We start from the raw sequence: 22,518 nt of genomic DNA on the forward strand, positions 1-22,518 counted from the left end.
GGGGAAATTGTCCAAAAAAAAAAAATCGCTCCGTCAAAACTTTAAAGCCTCTTGCAATTTGGAAATGGTAGTGGTCAGAGTGGCTAGTTGTTTGTCTTGTCCAAATCATATATTTTCTCTTCACTTTTCAGCAGACACATAATGCTTGCATCACCCACACATACTTTAGATCCTTTCCTGTTTGAGGATCAACTCATTTTAAACAGCTTCCACTAAAAATATGAAAAGTTAAGTTACGTGTTTCTTTTTTTGTTGTTGTTTTTTCCTCTTGTGTCTATCTCACCTCTCCTCTATGAGCGATCATTTAATCTGTACCATAAGGAGTCGGCGTGTGACTGCAGATCGGTAGACTCTCTCCACCACTTAACTGTGTCCCCTTGAGCTGCCGGTGAACTGGGTTTCACCCTGCAACCCGGCGCAGAGTCTCAGGCCCCCTTGTCAGGGCTCGCATACGGGCCTCACAGCCTGCAAACTGGGACTTGTCACACTAATCTGTTTTAATGTTATTGTGGTAACCGGGTTTGCCTTTCAGATATCTGATGCTGATTGCTTCATCTGTGGCGTGCTCTTTTTTCTTTTCTTTTTTCTTTTTTTTTTTTGTATGTGCTAGGCCTAGAAATGAAAACATGCCCGTGGTGGATAATTTTCACATTAGCCCTTTGTGAGAACACATCTTGCTAAAAGTGGCCCCGCATGACATAATGGTTGATCCAGAGTGGATATTAGTGATATTGTTCCACATCTGGCCCCAGGTCGAGAGAGAGAGAGAGAGAGAGAGAGAGAGAGAGAGAGAGAGAGAGAGAGAGAGAGAGAGAGAGAGAGAGAGAGAGAGAGAGAGAGAGAGAGAGAGAGAGAGAGAGAGAGAGAGAGAGAGAGAGAGAGAGAGAGAGAGAGAGAGAGAGAGAGAGAGAGAGAGAGAGAGAGAGAGAGAGAGAGAGAGAGAGAGAGAGAGAGAGAGAGAGAGAGAGAGAGAGAGAGAGAGCGCCTCGCTTAAGGGGGAGTCTGTCTAGAATCCAAAAAAGCAGCTCTTGCTCTCCATTGCCTATCCCCTCTGTCTCTCCTGCTCTCCCTTAGCCAGCTGCAATCACACAAGAATGACAAGGGGAAAGACTTGCTTCTTTAACCTCATCAATCCAGGCCTAGCATGGAGGGAGTCGGTGGGTCTCGCTGCAGGGAGCTCAGAGACACACACGCATGACTCCAGCTTAAGCTGAAGCCCCAGCTCCACAGGGCTTAATAAATGAGTTTGGGGCCAGTGGTGAGGAGACCTGCTGCAGCTGGGGCCCCAAACTCCACTTGAAAACTCCCATGGGGGGCTGAAACCTTGAACATCACTTGATATACTGCTATGTGGTGGATTTACACTGCAGTCATGTAGCGACATTAAGGAGACTTTCTGAACTTCTGAATGCAAATTACATATTCCTGGTTCTGTTTTTGCTCTGCTTCTCTGGAGAGGGGACAGTGGCAGCCTTTAACCACAACAGAATTTGTCATTGGCGCAGGTCCATTTGTGGATGGATAGATTGAGAATTGAGATGGCTCTAGCCTTACACAGAACATGGAATCACTCTCCATGCTCCTGACTTGATTCAGAGACCTCTCATATGGATAGGACTTTTAGTTTCACCACCCAAGGTGTGCTTTAATGAGTATCTTTCCCCATGCCATTATAATTCTCTTAATGAACTCTTGGGACATTAGAAGGTTTATGAAACATGTACAATAAATCATTCTCATGTATTGTACATGCACAGATTCTTTGGTAACACTGTATAGTAAAGCATACTTTATGAACCTGGCAACTCAGCAACCCAAAACATATTTTTATTAATTTGTTACATGTATGTGTTCCGGGTACGACGTTAAACTGCAACCGTCGGGTCATCGGCGACTAAACCGGCACCCCCACTTCAACCCTTGGGTTGAAGTGAGGAGGGAGTGTGGACACTCAGCAGGATTAAAAACAAAACCTGTCAAAGGGCGGATGAGTTCCACTGTGAACCAAGGGCCATCCAAACCTGGAGAGGAGATAGGGACCACCAGGTACTCCCCCTACTGAACCACAATGATGACTCAACCTGTTGAGGCATCAGCTGTGCTCCTACAACCTCCATAGGTTACGGAACTGATGATGATGATGATGTTACATGTATGAATTACATGTATAAATTAGTTATTATCTCTGCCAGGCGGGTAGCCTGGAGGGATTATGTGTTTGTGTGTGTGTGTGTGTGTGTGTGTGTGTGTGTGTGTGTGTGTGTGTGTGTGTGTGTGTGTGTGTGTGTGTGTGTGTGTGTGTGTGTGTGTGTCCATGGCTAATCTCGCATACTACTAGCATATGGTCAATAGCCTTACAAAGTCTATTGTCAAGGTGAAGAGATAAAGCTGCATAGGAGAGTCCTGAGATTCCTCCATCTTAGTAAGTAAAACTCTGCCTTTCAAAGAAAGATCTCTTTGCAACCATTGCTTCAGTTTATTCCTTGTCTTCTCAATAATGGGATTGAAGTTCAAGGAATATCTGAGTCATTTTTTATAGTGATCCCTAGATATATGACCTGTTATTTAACAGGAACACCACTAATAGAGGGCATACCACACTCTCTTAAAGCTAACAACTCACAATTATCTTTTAGTCACAGCAACTGGAATCTGAAAAACATCTTTTAAAAACAGGGTAGTGTCATCTGCCAGCTAACTAATAATTTCTCTCTGCAGTATTAATCCCCTGTATATCACACAGTTTCATACAATCTGCAAGAAGTTGGGTAGCAAGTAGGAACTGATAAGGAGAGGTAGGACATCCTGTATGAATTCCTCTTTTTCAATCAAATCTAGGAGGTATCACAAATCAATTTGACAGAGCCGTTTCCATTATTATATAACGCTTTAATCACATTACAGAAAAACTCACCAAATCCAAAAGTTTCTTGACAGTGAAAAATTAAATTATATTCTACAATGTCAAAAGCTTTTTAAAATCCAAAAACAGAAAGAAGCTATCATCAGATAAAAGACCAGAATAATTATTTAAATCTAAGAAAAGCCAAACATTATTTGAGTTGTGCCTATTACACATAATGACAGATTGAGTCTCATCAATTGCTGAATCCAAAACCTCCCTCAGTCTTCTGGCAAAAATTAAAGCAAGTATTTTGTAATCTGTATTTAGAAGACTGATTGGATATCAATTTTCAATGAGAACTGAATCTTTTTTTCTTTTTTTGATTTTGCAATCAACGTAGTTAACCCTTAAGTCATGCTTTCTGTGAGAGATTGCTTCTGAAAACATTCAGTGAATAGCTCCAACAAAAAAGGAGCCAGTCTGCTCTGTGCATAACTGTAGTCCACTGACTTCCGGTTTCTACTGCAGCGGTCATACCAATTTCCTGTTTGTTGGTGTGTGCTATTGACAGTGGCATACTTTTCACGATGCCTGCAAGATTTACCATGGATAAATGTCAAAGACATGCACAGAATTGTCGACAAAACTTTCACCTGCACCTACCAGCAAATGAGTGAAAAGTTTCAAGTTGTACATATCATTATGTCCAAAATTATGAGGATGAGGATATGAGGATGAGGATACTCATCTTCATAATTGTGGCTGTAACTTGATATGTACAACTTGAAACTTTTCACCCGTCAACGGTTGGAATCCCCGCGTTACCTCCGGCTTGGTCGGGCGTCCCTTCAGACGCAATTGGCCGTGTCTGCGGGTGGGAAGCCAGATGTTGGTATGTGTGCTGGTTGCTGCACTAGCGCCTCCTCTGGTTGGTCAGGGCGCCTGTTCGGGGGGGAGGGGGAACTGGGGGGAATAGCATGATCCTCCCACACGCTACGTCCCCCTGGTGAAACTCCTCACTGTCAGGTGAAAAGAAGCAGCTGGCGACTCCACATGTATTGGAGGAGGCATGTGGTAGTCTGCAGCCCTCCCCAGATTGGCAGAGGGGATGGAGCAGTGACCGGAACAACTCAGAAGAGTGGAGTAATTGGCCGGATAAAATTGGGGAGAAAAAAAAAGATTATAAGTGTCATCTAATATAGTTTGCAGATCGGCTAGTTTAGTTTTGTCCTCATTTGACAGACTATCAGCAGGCTTTTGAGAAAGAAGCGATCTCATCAGTACCATTTTCCTCTTCAGCCTTTCTAGATTTAGCGTGACAGCTTCCATAACTCCTCGTATATTTACCAATTTCAACTTAAAAAGTTCCCAGTTGCTGCCGTAAGAGCTGAGCCTTGTTCCAGTAGTCAGAAATAAAGTTCTTAATTTCAGTCTTCACTACCTCATGTTATAACAAAGAGCTATTCATTTTCCAGTAAGGTCTGCGTTGTGTGGGAGCATCAGGTGTAAAGAGTCACATATTAATAGGAATAGCCTTATGATCAGTAAGGGGAGTTGATAAGATGTTGACTGAAATATTGTTTTTATCAATAAACTTTTGTACCAACCATAAATCTATACACCACTGTATAGAACTATCTTTATTACTCCAGGTAAAGGACCTGTCCTCTGGAAATGTATCCCTCCAAACATCTGCCAGATCAATAGTTACATACTGTAACTCCAGACTCTATAGGCGTAGTCCTCTAAGAGCTCTGTCTGTGAAGACATGACAGTCTCCAGTGCATCGTTGAATGGTGGGTGGTGGTGGTGGGGAGCCAACTGGAGGGTTTAACCCTTTTTTTGTTAATCTCGCCATCCAATCATTCATGGAAAGCAGATTTTGCCACGCTGAACAGTGCGCTGAGTGCAGGCAAGCAATTATCTGTGGAGCCTCTATGGATGTTTCCGCCAGCCAGTGGAGAGCCCTCTTCACCGCTGTGTGATGCGACTGTACGCCTGACACAGCCCATGGGAGGGCAGAGCCAAAAGGGCTGAGGCAGAGGATGCGTGTTGGTGGAAACGTCTAAACACTCAGTTTCCAAAACCGATTAATGCTGTGGGGAAAAACCAACACCAAAACGCATCAGTGGGTGAGAAGTGGGGAGACTGAAGAGAGGCTGAGAATGTGGATGGACATTTGTGTACACATGAGATAAGAGCTTATTATTGCCGGTGACAGTGTGTGTCCTTTTTCTTTTTGTCTTAGCAGAAACAGCTGCTGAATGCTCAGGCTGAGCGTTAAAAAAAAGCTCTTTTTTTGGGTGGGGAGATGGTGTTGATGCTGAAAATAACTTTGAGTAATTGTTATTATTATTCATCTCCTCTGTTGCCGCACAGCCCGCACACACTCCCTTAGGAGCTGGCGAATGAGATCAGGAAGGCAGTGGCAGCAGTCTTGACTCTCTCCATGGCTGCGGTGACCATGCTGCAGTGCAACATTTTGCTTCATATGTCGCAGCTTCCTGAGCAGATCAGGAATGGACTTGTGGCCTACCCCATCAGCCCCAGTGGGCTCTTTATTATAATAATATTAATAATAATGTTAATGATAAATAATGAATGACTTAACAGCTGACGCACCGTGTGTGTGTGGGGGGGGTGTAAGCAACATATGTGGGGGAAATGGGGGGATAAAAACAGACTGGACTTAAGGATGGGGGTGTGGGGGCTCAGCAGGCAGGTTAAACAAGGTGTACAGGCTGGCTGTCAGCCTTTGGCAGTGGCGTGGAGCATGCTGGACAGTGGCCGCTGGAGGAGGATGCTGCTGGGCAGGAGTGACTTAGATGCAGTGGCTGAAGGTAGTCTCGGCCTGTCGCAGGAGACCCGGTGATCGCGCCGGGAGCCCTGGGGTTTGGACAAAGCTCCACCCCAAGCAGTGTGTCTCCTCACCCTATCCGCTTCTTCGTTTGCATTCCGGAGGAGAGTGACCGCTTCATGTAGGAGTGGCCCAAAGAGCCCATTGGAGCTGTTGGGGCCGGCCACAAGTCCCTTCCTGATCTGCTCGGGAAGCTGCAACATGTGGAGCCAAATGTTGCACTGCGGCATGGTCATCCACGGCCGCGGAGAGAGTCAAGACTGCTGCCGTTGCCTTCCCGATCTCACTCGCCAGCTCCGCAGGGAGTGCGTCGGGCTGAGCGGCGATGGAGGAGATGGAAGAAGTGAGCAGTGTAATGTTGCTGATGACCACTGCTGACTGGGCAGCACACTGGTGAGCGTGATCAGTGGAGCAGGTGGTGACCTTGTCCCGAACGGCAGGTGATGTTGATATTCGTCTGCTGAAGAAAGATGCCTTTGGTAGCAGGATGGAGGCCAGACTTGGCTTCAGCAGATGAACCAAAGGAAAACCACGCTCTGTGTCTCCTTCTACCAGTAGGCTGCACATTCACAGACTTGACAGGCAAAACATTTTTATTAGGTTGAATTTTTAGCTTAAGCGCTGCATATTAAAAACTTTTTTTTTCATATTTCCCTTCAGTCGGCTTGGACGCTGTGTGAAAGTCTTACAATAGCAGGAAAAACAGTGGTTTTTTACCATGTGTGTGTGTGTGTGTATCTGTCCGCTGCTAATCTCACATATACTAATGAGCCTGTCAGCCTAATAATTTTTGTGCATAGTTATGAATGTATGCGCGGTGGCAGCAAGCTAAGTAGGGCACTCCAGACGTCCCTCTCCTCAGCAACGCCCTCCAGCTCCTCCTGGGGGATCCCAAGGCGTTCCCAGGCCAGATTGGACATGTAGTCCCTCCAGCGAGTTCTGGGTCTACCCCGGGGTCTCCTCCCAGTTGGCCATGCCCGGTAAACCTCCAAAGGAAGGCATCCAGGAGGCATTCTAATCAGATGCCCAAACCATCTCACTTAGATCTAGAGGGCAAATAGGTTTAAGATCAGATTTTGTGTGAGCGCTGTCCCCAGTGAGCTCTAAATAGTTGCCGCATCACAATAAGCTTTTCACTTCTGTAGCCTACTATCGGGATTCCACACAATATGGCTGATATTTCAGGCCTCACTGCCCAGACTGCCTTAGATTTGGAGTCTATATCAAACCATCTGAATTGTAGCTGGTAAAAAAGATGCTCACCTTTAAGGAAGGAGACGTGATACTGTTAATGAATTACCATATTTTGAAAGTGAAAGTCTATAAGGGAGGGCATAAATCTGGGCCTGGTGTGCCTGCTTCTCCCATCTCCAGGCAGAGAGTCATCACAGTGCTGTTACGACACAAACCAGATGTTGCAGATCAGCTATTCTGGGATCATTTTTCCAGTCTGTTGGTTTGCTCATGCTTGAAAAGTTTTCTCTCACCTAAAATAGCCCCTGAGTCTGGAAAGGGATGTGGCAATGAAGCTGGCACATCCAGTGCTCGAAGGAGATTTTTCCTGGTGGGGATAAGATACTTCTAGGAAGGCCACGGACACTTTTTGAGGTCCATTTATATTCAATATCAGATGGACTCCAAAGTAATTCATTTTAAAAACGGCCTTAAATGACTCAACACGCAGCTTACAGCTGAAAACCAGTCCCGCAGGTGAACAATTAAGCATCCTTTGTCATCACATTTTTCATTCATGCGTAGAATTACATGGTACCTAATATTGAATGAACTAGTAACCTGCCAAGATTTAAGAAACTTTATTGCAACACAACCAGGTTGGTTGTATTTGTTTACGGTACAGGATGGCGGCTCTATTAACATGGCCAACTTCCCATCATAAATACATACAGGATACACACGATTACAATAATATTGTCATTAAGGGGTATCAGGAGTCATGGTTAGGAGGGGCTTGAGTTGAGACCCATCCCCTTGCCACCCTTTGTTAGTAAAAGGTATCTATCCCCATTCACTCTCAATTAGTGTTATTGACATTATATGCTCTGCACTTTTTTTTGTGGCTTTTCCCCCTTCTTTTTCTCCCCAGTTGTACTTGTCCAATTACCCCAATCTTCTAAGCCGTCCCAGTCTCTGCTCCACCCCCTCTGCCGATCTGGGAGGGCTGCAGACTACCACGTCTTCTCCGATACATGTGGAGTCGCCAGCCGCTTCTTTTAACCTAACAGTGAGGAGTTTCGCCAGGTCGATGTAGCACGTGGGAGGATCACACTGTTCTCCCCAGTTCCCCCCCCCCCAAACAGGCGCCCCAACCGACCAGAGGAGGCGCTAGTGCAGTGACCAGGACACATACCCACATCCGGCTTCCCACCTGCAGACACTGCCAATTGTGTCTGTAGGGACGCCTGACCAAGCCGGACATAACACGGGGATTCAAACCGGCGATCCCCGTGTTGGTAGGCAACGGAATAGACCGCCACGTTACCCGGACGCCCCAAATATGCTCTGCACTTCTATATGCAATATCCCTTCTCAAAAAGACATTCACATGACTGTTTGGTAGGGCATGCATAATTTTAAGACTTTTAGTCAGAGTGCAAGTATGACTTGCAACGTCATCTGATCCAAACTGGACACATCCACTTGTTTTTCCTTTCCTCCTTGCCATACTCCAATATCTGTCCATTATCAACTATCTTTCTCCATCTTCCTCTATTGCAACGTTAGCATTAACACTTCTAATACAATTTTGCCAATGGACCACTTCTGTCATTTTTGCTGTGCTCCATTTTTCCTTCCAACAGCCTCAACTATTGACTACGATCTAAAATAGTTAATTGTGCCACCCTTAGATTGAAAGAAAATTAACATTTAAAGCAACAAGCATTTCCCTTTTTTTTTTCTTTTTGGATGTTGTCCCCTTTTTCTCCCCAGTTATACCCGTCCAATTACTCCACTCTTCTGAGCCGTCCCGGTTGCTGCTCCACCCCCTCAGCCAGTCCGGGGAGGGCTGCAGACTACCACATGCCTCCTCCGATACATGTGAAGTCACCAGCCGCTTCTTTTCACCTGACAGTGAGGAGTTTTGCAAGGGGGACGTAGTACGTGGAAAAGTCACTATCCCTCCCTCCCTCCCTCCCTAACAGGCGCCCCGGCCGACCAAAGGAGGTGCTAGTGCAGTGACCAGGACACATACCCACATCCGGCTTCCCACTCGCAGACACAGCCAATTGTGCCTGTCTGTAGGGACGCCCAACCAAGCTGGAGGTAACATGGGGATTCGAACCTGTGATCCTTGTGTTGGTAGGCAACGGAATAGGCCACTACGCCACCCGGTTCCCTAATATTATTAGCGAACATTTTCATTGTCTCCCTTGTCATTCTGGGAGGTGGTGGGGGGGGGGGGTCAGTTGGCCCCATGCATCAATTTCTAGCAGCTCATGGCAGTCATGATCAAACAGTGCACCAGCCAGAGTGGAGTCTATATTGAATTAATGTTTTGTTCATGTCACAAAAAATAAAGGTTGACTAAGTGCCACCACACCGTAGGTAAACATGAAATAGGCTTTGAGATGCGGGTGTGGCTTGGTGCAGTGTGAAGCTGCCCAGCAGTCTCTTCACATTTCAGGCCATTGTAATATTGCTGGAAGTAACGCCATTCTTGACATGCCAATCTTATTTTGTCTTGTTTTTCTGTCTTCCTGGAGTGTAACGTTGTATGGATAGTCTTAAGTCTGTGTTTCTGTGCCCCCACAGAAAAGGTTAGATGTCAGTGACAGACTGGGTTTATAGTGTCCATAGTGGCTCCTGACTGTTGGGAAAAGCAAATAAATTAAAGTCAGTCACGGTGTGCAAACAATGTCATACAAGCGCTTTAAACCGTTGATATAAGCAATTCTACCCCTGAAACCACCAGTCTTGGAATTTGAAATTATTTTTTCTTTTACTTCCCAAAAATACAAAACAGTACATTTTTCAACACAACAATCTTTCACAATGTGTTATTGTCATAAAACATAAAATAAACAGAGGGCAATCACATCCAGTTTAGAAAAAAGGGTGTTCCCAGGAACAAATATAAAGTACCATTGTACTCACAAATATAGATGTTAGTTTTTGTCTTTTTGTATATAAAGCCTGCTAAATTTGTCACTAGACATCTGCAAGTAGAAGGGTGCCAGTGGTTCATGATTTTGCAGCATGACCCAAGGGAGACAGACCTAAGAATATGACTGGTTCTAGATTTCACAGCCAACCCCCCCCCCCCTCGAAGAAAAAAACAAAAAAAAAAAACACACGCACAACTGAGCACAGACTGGGATTCTGGGTGACAGTAACCTGGATTGGCCAGAGTATCACGCACAAGACCGAGCAGGCGTCCTTTCAGTTGCATGTGCATGCATTTCCACTTGTGTGCCCATATGTGTGAGGATGGGTGCGTGCATTTTTCTTGTGTGTCGGAGGCCTGTTTGTTCAGCAGGTAGTGTTTAAACCTTCATCAAGCATTTTGCTGTAGTAATGGATGTCTCTGCACCCCCCCCCTTCTTCCATGGCCCCCTGCACATGTGGAAGTATCACATTACCCCTTTACTACTTTTCCCTGTCTCGCACCACTCACCATTGAACAGGGTTTCAATTTACAACTAAGAAAACAGACTTCTCTGGAAAAAAAATTTCTTTTTCTTTTTCTGAGGTTCTGAGGTCTTGGACCTGCGGCCTGGCTTAGGGTGCAGCTCGCCCAGCCACTACTGGCTCACTTTTATTGGAAGCAGAGCAAAGTGTTTGTTTTCACTGTGTTGTTAGGAAGGAGAGATGGGGGGTACCTTAGTCTACCTTTGACTGGGGCCTCTAGGATGCGTGCGGAGGAGAAATTGCCCTCTGCACACAATGGAACAGAAAGGGCAGAGAGAGCCAAGGCATCACAGCTGAAGGACCTTGGATTCAGATGGCAGCTTTCCTTTTTTTCCCTTTTTTTAAACATAACACTCATGTCTTAACAATCATCCTCAGTGAACTGCCAGCGTCGGGGGTGGTGGAGGGGAGTGGGCATGCCATAGAAAAGAAACAAAATAAGAGAAGCTAAAACAAAAAAAATCTCGCTTCTGCTCAGAACAAAGAGCTCAATGATTAACTTTAAGGTTGTATCTACTGCTGCAACAGGTAATGTGATAGAATAGACCCTGTTTTTGTTTAACCCCTCCAGGTAGGATTATGTTCACAGACGTGCTACAACAAATGGTATTAGAGAAAGCAAATGTGTGTTTGCTGAGATAATTTAGCATCCACCAATACACATGATTTGTTGAAATGTGGCAATTAAAAAAAAAAATTCAGGTGTTCCAGTCCATCTTGATAGTGGTGCAGATTTAGTGTCCGTTAAACTGAGGTATCTTTAGTTCCAAAGTTCTCTCTGCATGGCATGTGTTCATGCTGGTATGAAAGCCTCAGTGGAAACATGGTTCAGGTAACAACAATCACTCTTAAATAGAGAAAAAATAGAGGACATAGAGAACAACATAGCTATTTGTTTTCTATAGCATAAGTCAGAGTGATGTAGTTTCCATTAGACTATATAATATTTGCTGGAAATGCTGCGTTCTCCTCTAATGATGTAGCTTCTCCATCACCTGGAGAACATCGTCCAGGATAGAAGGGCCTAAGTCCAGGCGAAAGGAAAGGTTACTGTCGTCCTCCATCTGCTGCCCTGCCATGTCCTCAGAACAGGTCACTGTGGAGTCCCCATCTCTCCCAGAGCTCAGGCTGCCCCGACCAGGACTATAGCTCTGGTTGGAGCCAACGATTGGTCTGTGTTGGTACCCGCCAACACCCTCCATCTCCCCTTCTCCATCCTCGCTGTCCAGCAGGGGCATCGAGCTGCACATCTTCCTCTTCTGAGGGGCACTGTGCTTGTCGCTCACATCCCAGTATGGGCTCTTTGGGGCCTCGGCCTCATCTAGGTTGACACGAGGAGGCTTGGGTGGTGGTGGTGAGCAGGTCAGGAAAAGGTTCTGCTCACTTTGGGAGCTCCGTAAGAGTAGGTTGTGGCCCATCTTTAGGAAGGACAGGTCTCCGAAGCTGTCCGTGTGAGCATCATTTCCAATGTGTGAGACATGGCGAAAATCGGCCAATGGCAGGCTGATCATGTTGACGGAGAGCACTTCCTTGGGTTTGGTGCTTCTCTTGAGCCACCGAATTGAAGCTGGTTTTCGGTACAAAGAGGTCCTCAATGGCATCTTGGCAGATAATGTTAAGAGACTCAAATGTTCTTATATGGCTCGGCAATGCCTTGTATCTCCTTCAGTTATCCTTAGAATGTGATGAAGCTTAAACGCAGAACCCCATCTGGGACAAAAACAAGAGAAGTAAATAAAAAAAGATAAAATATACACATATCATTATATATGACATTGCACAAAACATTCTACATTTGTTCCTAGTGGATTTCAACACGACTCACAAGTTTTGAATTGTATGTTAGCTTCACGGGAATTTGGCAGCTGTTACTTAGGGAATGCACCTGCTGTGCTTCTTTTTGGATTAAAATAATTCAGCTTCATTTGGCTGCTGGGAGATGGTCCAACATGTGCTTTGAAGCATTCAATTCAAATTGTTTACTTCTCAAATCCCTGCTATTTCCTATAAACACAGGTGTGGTCTGCTGCATCCAAAGGAAATCTGTTAGCTTACTTGTGACTCGGCAATGAAAAAAAAAACGAAGCCTGGAGCAGGAATCGATACCCTTTGTGTTTCCTGTCCCAACTAAATTTATTGTTGGGAAAATTTAGGGTTTTTTTTTTTATCTCAGCGAGTGAACATGACAGCATGAATTTATTACCCATGTTTGATTTTTTTTTTTTTTTTTTTTTTGGAGAAATATCTATTTGTGTTGATGGATAATCCTTTTTTTGTTTTTTAAAATATATTAGCCGTTGCTTGTATGAAGTACCGAGTACCAGATGGCCTTCAATTCCTTTGCGAGAATTCCTTTGCAATTCCTTTGTGCAAGAGGAATTGAAATTAAGTAAATTTTCACAATGAAAGACATAACGTTGAGCAGACATTATATATTTCAAAATTATCCAATTTTGTGCAGTCTAAAGCAAAGCAACATTTGACTGAACAGATAAACCATAAAAGAAAACACGTTGCATAGAATTAGACTAATATAATTGCAGAGCACACAACATGATAAAACTCGTACACATACACAGCTGCACCTTGAAGAGTAAAGTCTACATTATAAGCAAAACCACAGATAAGCAAATATGCACTGTCGTAAAAAAATGGCCTTTGCCCGTCAGTGTGGTTACAGTAATCTTGCATTTCGTGAGTTGTAATTATTTTATTAAGTAAGACACAGTTCAGTTCATCAATGCTGGCGTGTCAATTGGACAATATGCATGAGCTCTCTTATTTTATGGTCTCCCAAATAGCTTCGCTCACATTAGGCCTGTGTTCGTGACTTGAAACACTCACTCTGTAAATTTGTAAGGCACTACGGCAAACAAGTTTTGTTGGCCTGTAAAGGTTTTATCGGCACTTTAGTAGCAGCGGGAGCCTGGAGAGTGTGGACACAACAGCATTCCTTTCCAAACATGTCAGTTTGGCCAAGGAGGAGCGCGAAAATCTCCGCCATGAAGACCGTGTTCAGGAAACACTTGGTGCTTGAGTGAAAATTAGAGAAGTCCAGTAAAACAGCATTGCCGTCGAGAAACTTCACAGAAAAATAAAATCCTCTCTGGTGCAATTAGTTTTTAGCTTCTCTTACCTTTGAGACAAACATGTTTTGGAGCCGCACCTTGAAAGTAGCTTGAAAGTAGTCGTCTTTATTTTCTTTTCTTTAGAAATCGTTTGTGATTTTCAAACGTTTTAGTGGTAGAAATAAAGAGTATATTAAGATCAGTCAACCAGGACTTACCTGACCTGCTGCGCATAAACAGGCTGTTTTGCGTCCCGCATACACACACACACACGTCTGTGTCAGGAAACTAGGCTGCGGCCGATACCTGCACACCCTAACAAGCGCTCCCTCGACATGATGAGACTTGTTCAACTGTCGTGAAAGAAGAGTGCCACTCACAATCCCCGAGACTGAAACAGAGAGTCCATGAGAAATTGTCCCGTCCTCGAAGGAAGCAAACAAATCAACTTTTGCGCTCGCAAACTTGCACCTTGCACTTAAGCATAGCGTTCAAGACCCTCCATCACAGCCATCTCCCACCGGTCTCTCCACTCAACACTTGATATTTCGCTTCGTCTGCGGTTCCCACTGTCTGCTCTGATGAGTGCTGCTGCAGGTGTGTCATTGCTTTAACTCTTCTTTAACTGACAGATTAGCCAGGTGAGGTCAGGTCTTAAGAGGGCCAAGGTATCCAGGTGGACTTTTTTTTCCCCTTTTCTTTGTCACCACCCCCCCCCCTACTCTAGGATGTCACAGCCAGCCAGTCACCAGGTGATGTAATCCTCTTTGCCGTTTGAGTCATATATGTTGAAGTAGGTCCCACCGTTTGTTTGGCTGCACCCATGACCACAGAAGGGCAGTGCATGGGCTCACAGTGACATTACAAACACAAAAGCTGCTGAAAAAGATCCCGATTGAGCAGGAGTCGAACAACGTGTGTGCGTGCGTGTGTGTGTGTGAAGGAAAAAAAGTCAAGAGAACATAGGTTTGTGAGTTAATAACTGACTGGGTATGTGGCTGAGCGCATGTGTTTGAGAGCGTTTGCACTCTTGCGTTTGAAAGGAAGTTACAGGGAGCGTGAGCAAACGGAGGGGTTAATCAGTGGCGAGTGTTAACTGATCACTAATCTCCATGTCATTGTCCCTCTGCTCTGCTTATTTCCTGATTTCCTGCCCTCTGTTGGCTTGTCTAAAGCCCCCGTTGGCCAGCCCACTCCACTGACTCTTCTGCCTGACTGGAGGCCTATACGGTCGCTATATAATCAAGGCGCCCGGTCTCACACAGACAGGCGTGTGCAGGCAAGCTGAGTTGCGCAAGTCGGGCAACTTGTTGCTGTTCCAATTCTCATGCCTCCAGCATGTTATCGTTACCTGTGGTATGCTACACCAGTACTGCAATGAAACCTGAGTCAGAACTTCGCAGCAAGCACCAGTGAAACCTGAATCAGAACATCGCAACAAGCTCCGCCCTCTTCTGCTGCGCAAAGTTTAATCAGATTTAAGCCGGGAACGCACCAGAAGACTTTCCTAAGCGACTGGGCAAAGATTCAGCATCACACATTTAATGACTGGCATTGGCAGATTACAATTGTAGACAAGCACACTGGGGCCAATTGTAGTCAGAGTGGCGCACACACTTGCCGACAAGCTCAGACTTGTTCAGATTCCAAGCGTAAAAAATGGAAAATGTTTTATATTATCACGATGTCTCCAACTTATGAAAGGCTCCATTGTGGGAGTGGGGGGGGGTGAGCAATTTGAATCTTAAAACAAGATAATGCGTGCAGACTGTCAATGGTAACCTGCTCGGTTTTGCGCAGGCTGGTGCAGACTCTACGATCTTAAAAACCAGTCATCATGGTCAAGTCGGGGTTAGAATCGGCCTTTAATGTTCCTGTCTTGGGCCCTGGACCAGCTACATGGTATTTATTATGGTATCAGACCATGGGAAGATGAGGCACTGCACACTTAACAACTGAAATTTGTAAATTTCTACATTTTCCAGTCTTAGAGGCGCACACAGTTAACGTTGTTGGTCATTGTCCAGCTCACACTACAAGATATAAGACTTTTCTAGATTTTAGACACAAAAATCATACATATTTGATGAAATCATGAAGACGGCCACTGGTCTGAGGCTCAACTGGGAGTAGAGGGATTTGAACCTTAAATCCCTGCACACTACAATATGATATGTGCCGACGGTCCATGGTGACCTGCCCATTTTTGCTTTGACCGGTGCAGACTCACCATAATGTTGAAAATCAGTCGTTTTGGCCAAATCAGGGTTATATTCAAGCTTTTCATTGTGTAGTATGTTCTTGGCTTTAGAGATTACGGTGATAACGCTTTTCCATATATATATTTTTTTTTTGCTTTCCCACAGACACTAATTGTTATTTGGGAATTGGCAGTTTGTTTGTGCCTCGTTTGTCTCACAGCTCGCAAAGCCTTTCTTGTTTTTGAAGCCATCAATCTCTTTCCCTTCACTTCATCCCGTGTCTTAAGTTTTAATGAGAGCACAGTGCAAGCAGCAGTGCACCATCATTTTCTGTGTCTTCCGCCAAGGCTCGTATGGAACAGTGTGTTCCTCCGCCAGAGACAAGGCCGCGGCGATGGCCCCGTATCTCTCGAGTCTGGACAGCTCCCATTGTTCTCTGAGATTAAACAGCCAGGGTGCAAGGGAGTGGACGGATCTATCTTTGATTACTCCTCCAGTCCTTTCAAACAGATCCAATAAACAATAGGCCTGCTGCCCGGCCTTCTTCCACTCCTCATCTCTTGAGCTGTAGTGCCAGGAAAGGCTGCGAGACCAAGCGCAATTACTCACGCAAATGAAATTATCATAACATTTATCCAAGACTGGAACGTAGTGTTTTTGAACATCTTCTTTCAACAGTTTTTTCACCCGCTCCACCAGCACCACCACCACCACAAAACTGTTCTTTTGTTTCTGAAGACAGCCACGGTTTCATGCTAGCAGACAATCAGAGCGAAGAGCGAGTGTTATCTGTGGTATTGTGGAATGAACTTGCATGACCTGTTGTTTGACTGGGATAGGGAGATGAGCTTGTGCTCACGTTAGCTTGTCATGCCATATAGCCTCGGGATGGATTCGCTTGTTCTCTCGCTGGATTTCTGTATGAGCATCTTCTCTGCCCTGACCAGAGCGGGGTACTGTGGTCGATGCAACTATGCTGGGCCTGAAATCTAGGATGGTGCGTGTTTTCTGTTTGTTAGAGGATAAAAAGTGTTTCCAGATATTGCTTTGGCTGGCGCTAGGAGCCCAAACTGAGGCTTTTCTGGATATTCTTATGGTCCTTTTGTTGTGTGTTCCCCAACTTCCTGGTGTCGTAAGGCACTAAGACAGCAAAGGCGCTAAGACCAACAAATTTTTTACAACAACTGTGTTGCTTGCCTCTCTAATGAGAACTGTTTAAGGCAAAAAATGACCACAAATGCCCATTAAGCTATAATAAACATTTGTAAAGTTAAGCTTGTGTAACGGTATCAATGAATTGGCCTGACTATATGCAGAATAATTTTTTCCCCCTCTTTTTCACCCCAATAGTATTAAGCCAATTACCCCACTCTTCCAAGCCGTCCTGGTCGCTGCTCCACCCCCTCTTCCTATCCGGGGAGGGCTGCAGACTACCACATGCCTCCTTCGATACATGTGGGGTTAACAGCCGCTTCTTTTCACCTGACAGTGAGGAGTTTCACCAGGGGGATGTAGCGCATGGGAGAATCATGCTATTCCCCCCAGTTCCCCCTCCCCCCCTGAACAGGTGCTCTGAAGGCGGCCTGTTGCTCTAAAGAACAGCAGTGGCCTTATTGGTATCGGCATCTGGCCTGAAAAGAGCTCTGCAGTAGCTGCTGTCGTTCCCATGTTCACTCATTCACTGCTTCACGTACATTCAGATCTGCATCAGTCATCAGTCAAACCAGTGTCGTCACTGTTTGTTTCCTCATTGATGAGTCGATCTCGAGCCCATGTCGGAGAGCTTACGGAAACTTGCCTCCCCATCCGTCTGTCTTCATGGCTTACTGGCTGGCTTCAAAGTTGACGTGCCGAATGATCTGCAGACGTTTGGGTGCGTAACTGCAACATGACAGTAATTTGACTCAGATCAATGTCCAGGTGCTGTTGTCCAGTGAGGCTCAGGCACAGGCGAAGGATTAGGAGGTCCCGAGGTTGCAAGACCTGCGTTTAAACACGCAAAGGGTGGTTTTTCTCTTATCTTTCTGTGATTTTTATCAAGCGACTATCACACGCTTAATTTAGTTTTTCAGACTCAACGCTCCATTTAACCCCCATTGATGGAACATCAAACGGTTTTATTTTTTCTCTATGCATACTTAGCCCCTTATCATGCTTTCTTTCTTTTTTCAGAGGGAGAGGACAGTCAGTGAAGTCTGCGTTTGTGCTGCTCTGTGTGCGCTTGGCGCTGATTCATTAGTAATTATTAAATTATTGTTTGTGATGTTTGGATTGCTTTGAAGAGTTGGATTTTGAAGCAAACAACATGTGGATGGTTACGTTCAACTGCTTGTTCAACACATTAAATAGATAAGGAGACAAATATGCAAGAGCAGGCGAACCCCCTTCCACACACACGTTCACACACACACACACGCGCACAAAGTGAGTGGACACTTCACATTTGTGTATTTGGAACCGTCATTCCATTTCATTTTTTTTCTTTCCCATAATTCCTGAAGTCTTTGGCGTCTCCGAGGTTTAGTCTGCATTCTTACCAGTCCCGTGGCCTCACTGTTTAAATGGGAGATCTGTTGCAATCAGAGGGCTTTTCCAAGAAGGCTGCGATGTGAAAGACATAATTCTGCTTTTACAACGATGTATTGTTGGATATTAAAGAGGCCAAAACCCCCTCGTCTCCCGATGCTAGGGTCCCTGAACTCATCCATCATGAAGAGAAATGCCAGGGCGTCTGGAGTTCAAGTCTCCACTGCCATTTCTCTTTCTCTGTTTATTTCTTTTTTTTTTTTCTCTTCAAGGGCTTCCAAAGGCCTTTTCCTCTCCTCTCCGCCCTGTCCAACGCCACCACCGCGCTGACTCTCAGGTAGGCGTGTGCACACCTATACACGCACCACCTTCCGTCCGCGGCATCGCCGCACCCGCGTCTAACCGCTTGCTTCCTCGCACTTCTCACTCCGGAAGGCCGATGCCTGAAATTGTCGCCGACACGCAACATGCCACCTGCACACGGTTTCTGTTCAGCACACACACACACACACACACACACACACACACACATACACTGTACCAGCATCGCACCTGTGGCGAAATAAGAGGATGTCGGGATTTTGCTCTCGTGTAATGATTGGTAACTTGTAAGATTGTGCAGTAGGTGTGTGCATGTGTGGGTGTGGGTGTGGGTGGGCGGGCGGGTGGGCAGGTAGGTGTGTGTGTGTGTGTGTGTGTGTGTGTGTGTGTGTGTGTGTGTGTGTGTTCCTTGCTGCAAAGTGAAAGGTGGTCTGTGTATGAATTCCATTCAGAAACCAGATGTTCAGTGCAGTATGTGTCTCCCACAAAGGGGTTAAACACAGGAAGTAGGTTTGGGCCCAAACCTCTGTAGCACCAGGATGTAGTATTTGTTCTGCCCCAACAAAAACAGTATAATTGACCAGACCGTTGGGGTTTAGTGTCTGCCTGGTCTTATAATGATGCCTGATTAATCCTTTACCGTTTACAAAGCCAGAGTTTTCTACGTGGAAGAATTTCACCTTGGCTCCAGAGTGGCATGCACAGTACCCCTGCCTGCCGCCTGTTTGTTTGAGTTAGCAGAATTCCCTGGGCACACACACACGTTTATGCACGTACGTTTGCACGCTCGCACACCCGCATGCTAACCTGTTAATGATCTCCAAATAAGTGTTTGCCTCTCATAAATCACTCGGTCCATAGCTCAGTGACACACACACACAAACACATACGTACACACATACATCAGATAAACGGTTCTTTGATTGATTTAATCGGAGCGCATTAGAGGCTAGAGTCTCGGTCTGCCGCACAGAACAGGCCAGCAAAGGGGATAAAGCCTCGTCCTCTGCTGGCTTTTGGCGGGGAAGCCGGTGCGGTCATCTCGTAGCGTTGTGGTCATTCGGTGAAAGGCGTTCCTGGGTGCAGATTTTAGGCTGATAGGTCACTTTAATGAGCTGTACCGAGTTTTCAAATTAGAGACGTAACCTCACAAGCTGCGGGGTTAAGAGAATGTAAGTGCTGTGGTAAAGCTTAAGCCAGGTGGGTAATATGGAATCTGTCTTACGTGTTCCAGACACCACACCATTACAAACCACCTATTCCTGCAGGAGCGAGGAAATAAAAGCCCACGAAAGGCAATGGGGGATCAAGTATTCTGAGAGATGGTAATTCAATAGTCATTGGCAGTACATTCACAATCATTTCAAGACCTCCATGTTTATGTGCTTGCTCACAAGAAACGCCCTGTTTTCCTGTAACCGGTCTTCCTCCATCTTCTTCCTGTGTCTTTATCCCCCATGATCATCTCTGTGTACATTTCGGTTTCTGACATTTGGCTTACAGGCTTACCCAGGATGACTAACAGTAAGAGTGATATGGTTAAATTATAAGCTCGGATTTCTGAAACACCAATATTACACAAAATAAAAGGTAAGTACAAAGCTGTATGTACTGAAAATACATCTAGTGTAACAAAATACTGCTGTGACCCCAGATTGACTGTATGATTACGAGGTGCCAATGTAAGAGATAAGAGCTGATGAAATAAGGCAGAGCTCTCTCTCTCTCTCTCTCTCTCTGGCTCTGTCTTCCTCTCTGAGTTTGGGATTGATGCTGTAGGGCCTAATGGTTTCCAGTCCAGATACGTGGCTGTGGAGACTCAGAGGGAGTTGATAGATAATGGGTCCTTAATGATATCAGCACATCCCCGGATCCTCAGCACATCTCTGTCATCGCTGGATATTTTTTTTTTGTATTTATTTTTGGAGTAGTTTTGCAGGACCTAAGGGGTTTTTTTTGTGTGTTTTTTTTATGTGTGACTTCTGCTTGGTTCTAATGGTGGATTTCTGCAAAATGTTTTCATCTCTGCTTTATTATTCATTTACTTTTTCACACGATTCTGCTGTCAGTACTTCTGGATGGGTGTGGCATGATTGAAATGCGTTCTTGGCTGTGGTATGATAACTGTTTGACGCTCTATGACGCCAGTTGGTAACATGTGAATTTTTCTGCTAATTGATGATTCTGTTTTAACTCACCTTGGATAAAAGCATCTGCTAAATGAGTAAACGGTAAAATGTTCCCTGTCAGAAACCTTGGTGTCATTGAGTCTTTGCATCCACCGCTGTATTTTTCGGAAAAATCCCATCTTGTCATAGTCTCACGAGCCAAACCAATCTCTCCAGTTGGGCACATTGCTCTCTTACACAGGACTGAGTTGGGTCAATCCGGATTTCAAGTCAAACTTCACAAAGATGAGAGTGGCGATTGACCGGCGAGGCCGCTGTTATTACCGTCTGTGTCACACCGCCTCTCCTTTTCATATTACTGTCTCAACCTCCTCTTAAAGAGCTAGAGATGCTCCCTGGTCAACTCTTTGTCTCACACACACACAAGAATACTCACTCACTCACTGACACACTCACACACTTAGATTAATGATGTAATGTGCAGCTGATCTGACTCGGTGTGCCGGGGGAGCACAGCAGCCACCTGTTCACCGAGACGCCTCCTGCTCCGTGTGCGAGAAGGAGTTTGTAGCTGCCTGACTCACAGCGCTGATGATGTCATGACTGGCCAGGGGTCAGGCTGGGTGCCATGAACACTGTCATACTGCCTGCCTGTGTGTGTGTGTGTGTTTATGCCATCTTGCCTCCATGGTGGTCTTGTCCCCTTCTCTCTTGGTTGTGTACTGGGGGACGGTGTTTGTATTCTGTGGTCTCCCTGTTCTCCCTGGCCCCAGTGTTTTTGGAACGCACGCACAAACACACGCAAACACAAAGAACTACACAAACATGCATGCATACACCAGTTATTTGGCTACAGAGTGAGGCATAAGCTAAACATGTATATTTAAAGTTATCACCCTAGGCAAGGAAAGGTCTCTGCGCCAGAGCATAAATGCGTCATACTGCCCGTAGACCACCTGTTAGTGCTCAGAAATACCCCTCAACATCAGCCCGGCGCAGGCCGTTTATGACCATACAGGGTAAAAATAGGCCATACCAATTTTACATTTTAGGGGTGCAGTTTCAGGTGCACTTCACTTAAGGGCCAGTAGAGGGCATGGCAGTTTGGTGGGGTTTGTTGGCTGTCGGAGGAGAGTGGGTTTTTTTTTTCCACCAGCTTCAGGATACACACACTTTTGTTGTGTTTTACTGAAGATGCGAAAGTTGTTTATTTACCTCATGGTGTTCGCGTGATATTTCATAGTTACGTGTCAGAACAAGGACTTGAGCTCACATTACTGGAATGTTAATAGCAGCTTTCCTCAATCCAGGGGCAAGGGGGGTGTGTGTTTGTGTGTGTGTGTATGTGTGTGTGATGGGGGTGGGGGGGGACACTTCCCCTCATCGACTGTCTCCTCTCTTCCTCTTCCATTCTTCCTCTTTTTCTCTCAGCACATGGGTGCTGGAGTTCCCATGATGATTTCCAGATGCTTTAGCTCACCGTGCACATTCACAAATCCTCCTCCGCCTCCCCTCTCTCTCCCATCCTATTGTACCGCATGCAAACACTTCCCCTCGCTCTTGCAGCTCACTGTCTTGTTAAAGAGACACTTCCTTGGCACGGCAGACTTCCTGGATCTAATCCTATAAAACAATGGTTTGTTCTGTGGACACTTACACTCCCTCACCTTTCCTCTAAGGGACTTTGCGCGTGTGTGTGTGCGTGTGTGTGTGTGTTTGGAAGAACATCCACACATAAACATGATACATTCTTGCAATAAATCACCTTTTTGGTGCTCGTTTTAATAGGTGGATGAAAACACCTCGTGTTTGCAACCAGGATCTCGTTTCTTTAAACGTCCCCGTTCTTGCAGCCAGATGTGCTTGTTGTGTGTCTGTGTGTCCTGGCCAGTGTGTGGTGTGTGTCTGTGGCCACACAGATGAT

General features: G+C 45.4%; 2 protein-coding genes across 3 annotated transcripts in view; one reads left to right on the forward strand and one right to left on the reverse strand.

The window, feature by feature from the left end:
* Nucleotides 1-22,518, forward strand: part of dnajc17 (DnaJ (Hsp40) homolog, subfamily C, member 17) — a 46,582-nt gene that overhangs the window by 20,000 nt on the left and 4,064 nt on the right. Inside the window, exon 11 of one of the 2 annotated variants that reach the window (XM_056295846.1) lies at nucleotides 18,417-18,481. The exons of the other annotated variant lie outside the window; for it this stretch is intronic. Within the exon in view, the coding sequence (XP_056151821.1) occupies nucleotides 18,417-18,481 (65 nt within the window). The remainder of the gene's footprint in view (nucleotides 1-18,416; nucleotides 18,482-22,518) is intronic. 2 annotated transcript variants of the gene reach the window in all.
* LOC130126367 (cdc42 effector protein 3) lies at nucleotides 10,592-11,950 on the reverse strand. The gene has a single exon (XM_056295848.1). It carries the CDS (start codon nucleotides 11,948-11,950, stop codon nucleotides 11,321-11,323), a length of 630 nt encoding a protein of 209 aa, XP_056151823.1. The 3' UTR covers nucleotides 10,592-11,320.

The sequence above is a fragment of the Lampris incognitus genome, chromosome 16 (genome assembly GCF_029633865.1).
Source record: "Lampris incognitus isolate fLamInc1 chromosome 16, fLamInc1.hap2, whole genome shotgun sequence".
NCBI lineage: Eukaryota > Metazoa > Chordata > Actinopteri > Lampriformes > Lampridae > Lampris > Lampris incognitus.

Bases quoted from the DNA above. Each gene is read 5' to 3' on its own strand.
- LOC130126367 (XM_056295848.1), bottom strand. From the start codon at position 11,950: ATGCCATTGAGGACCTCTTTGTACCGAAAACCAGCTTCAATTCGGTGG.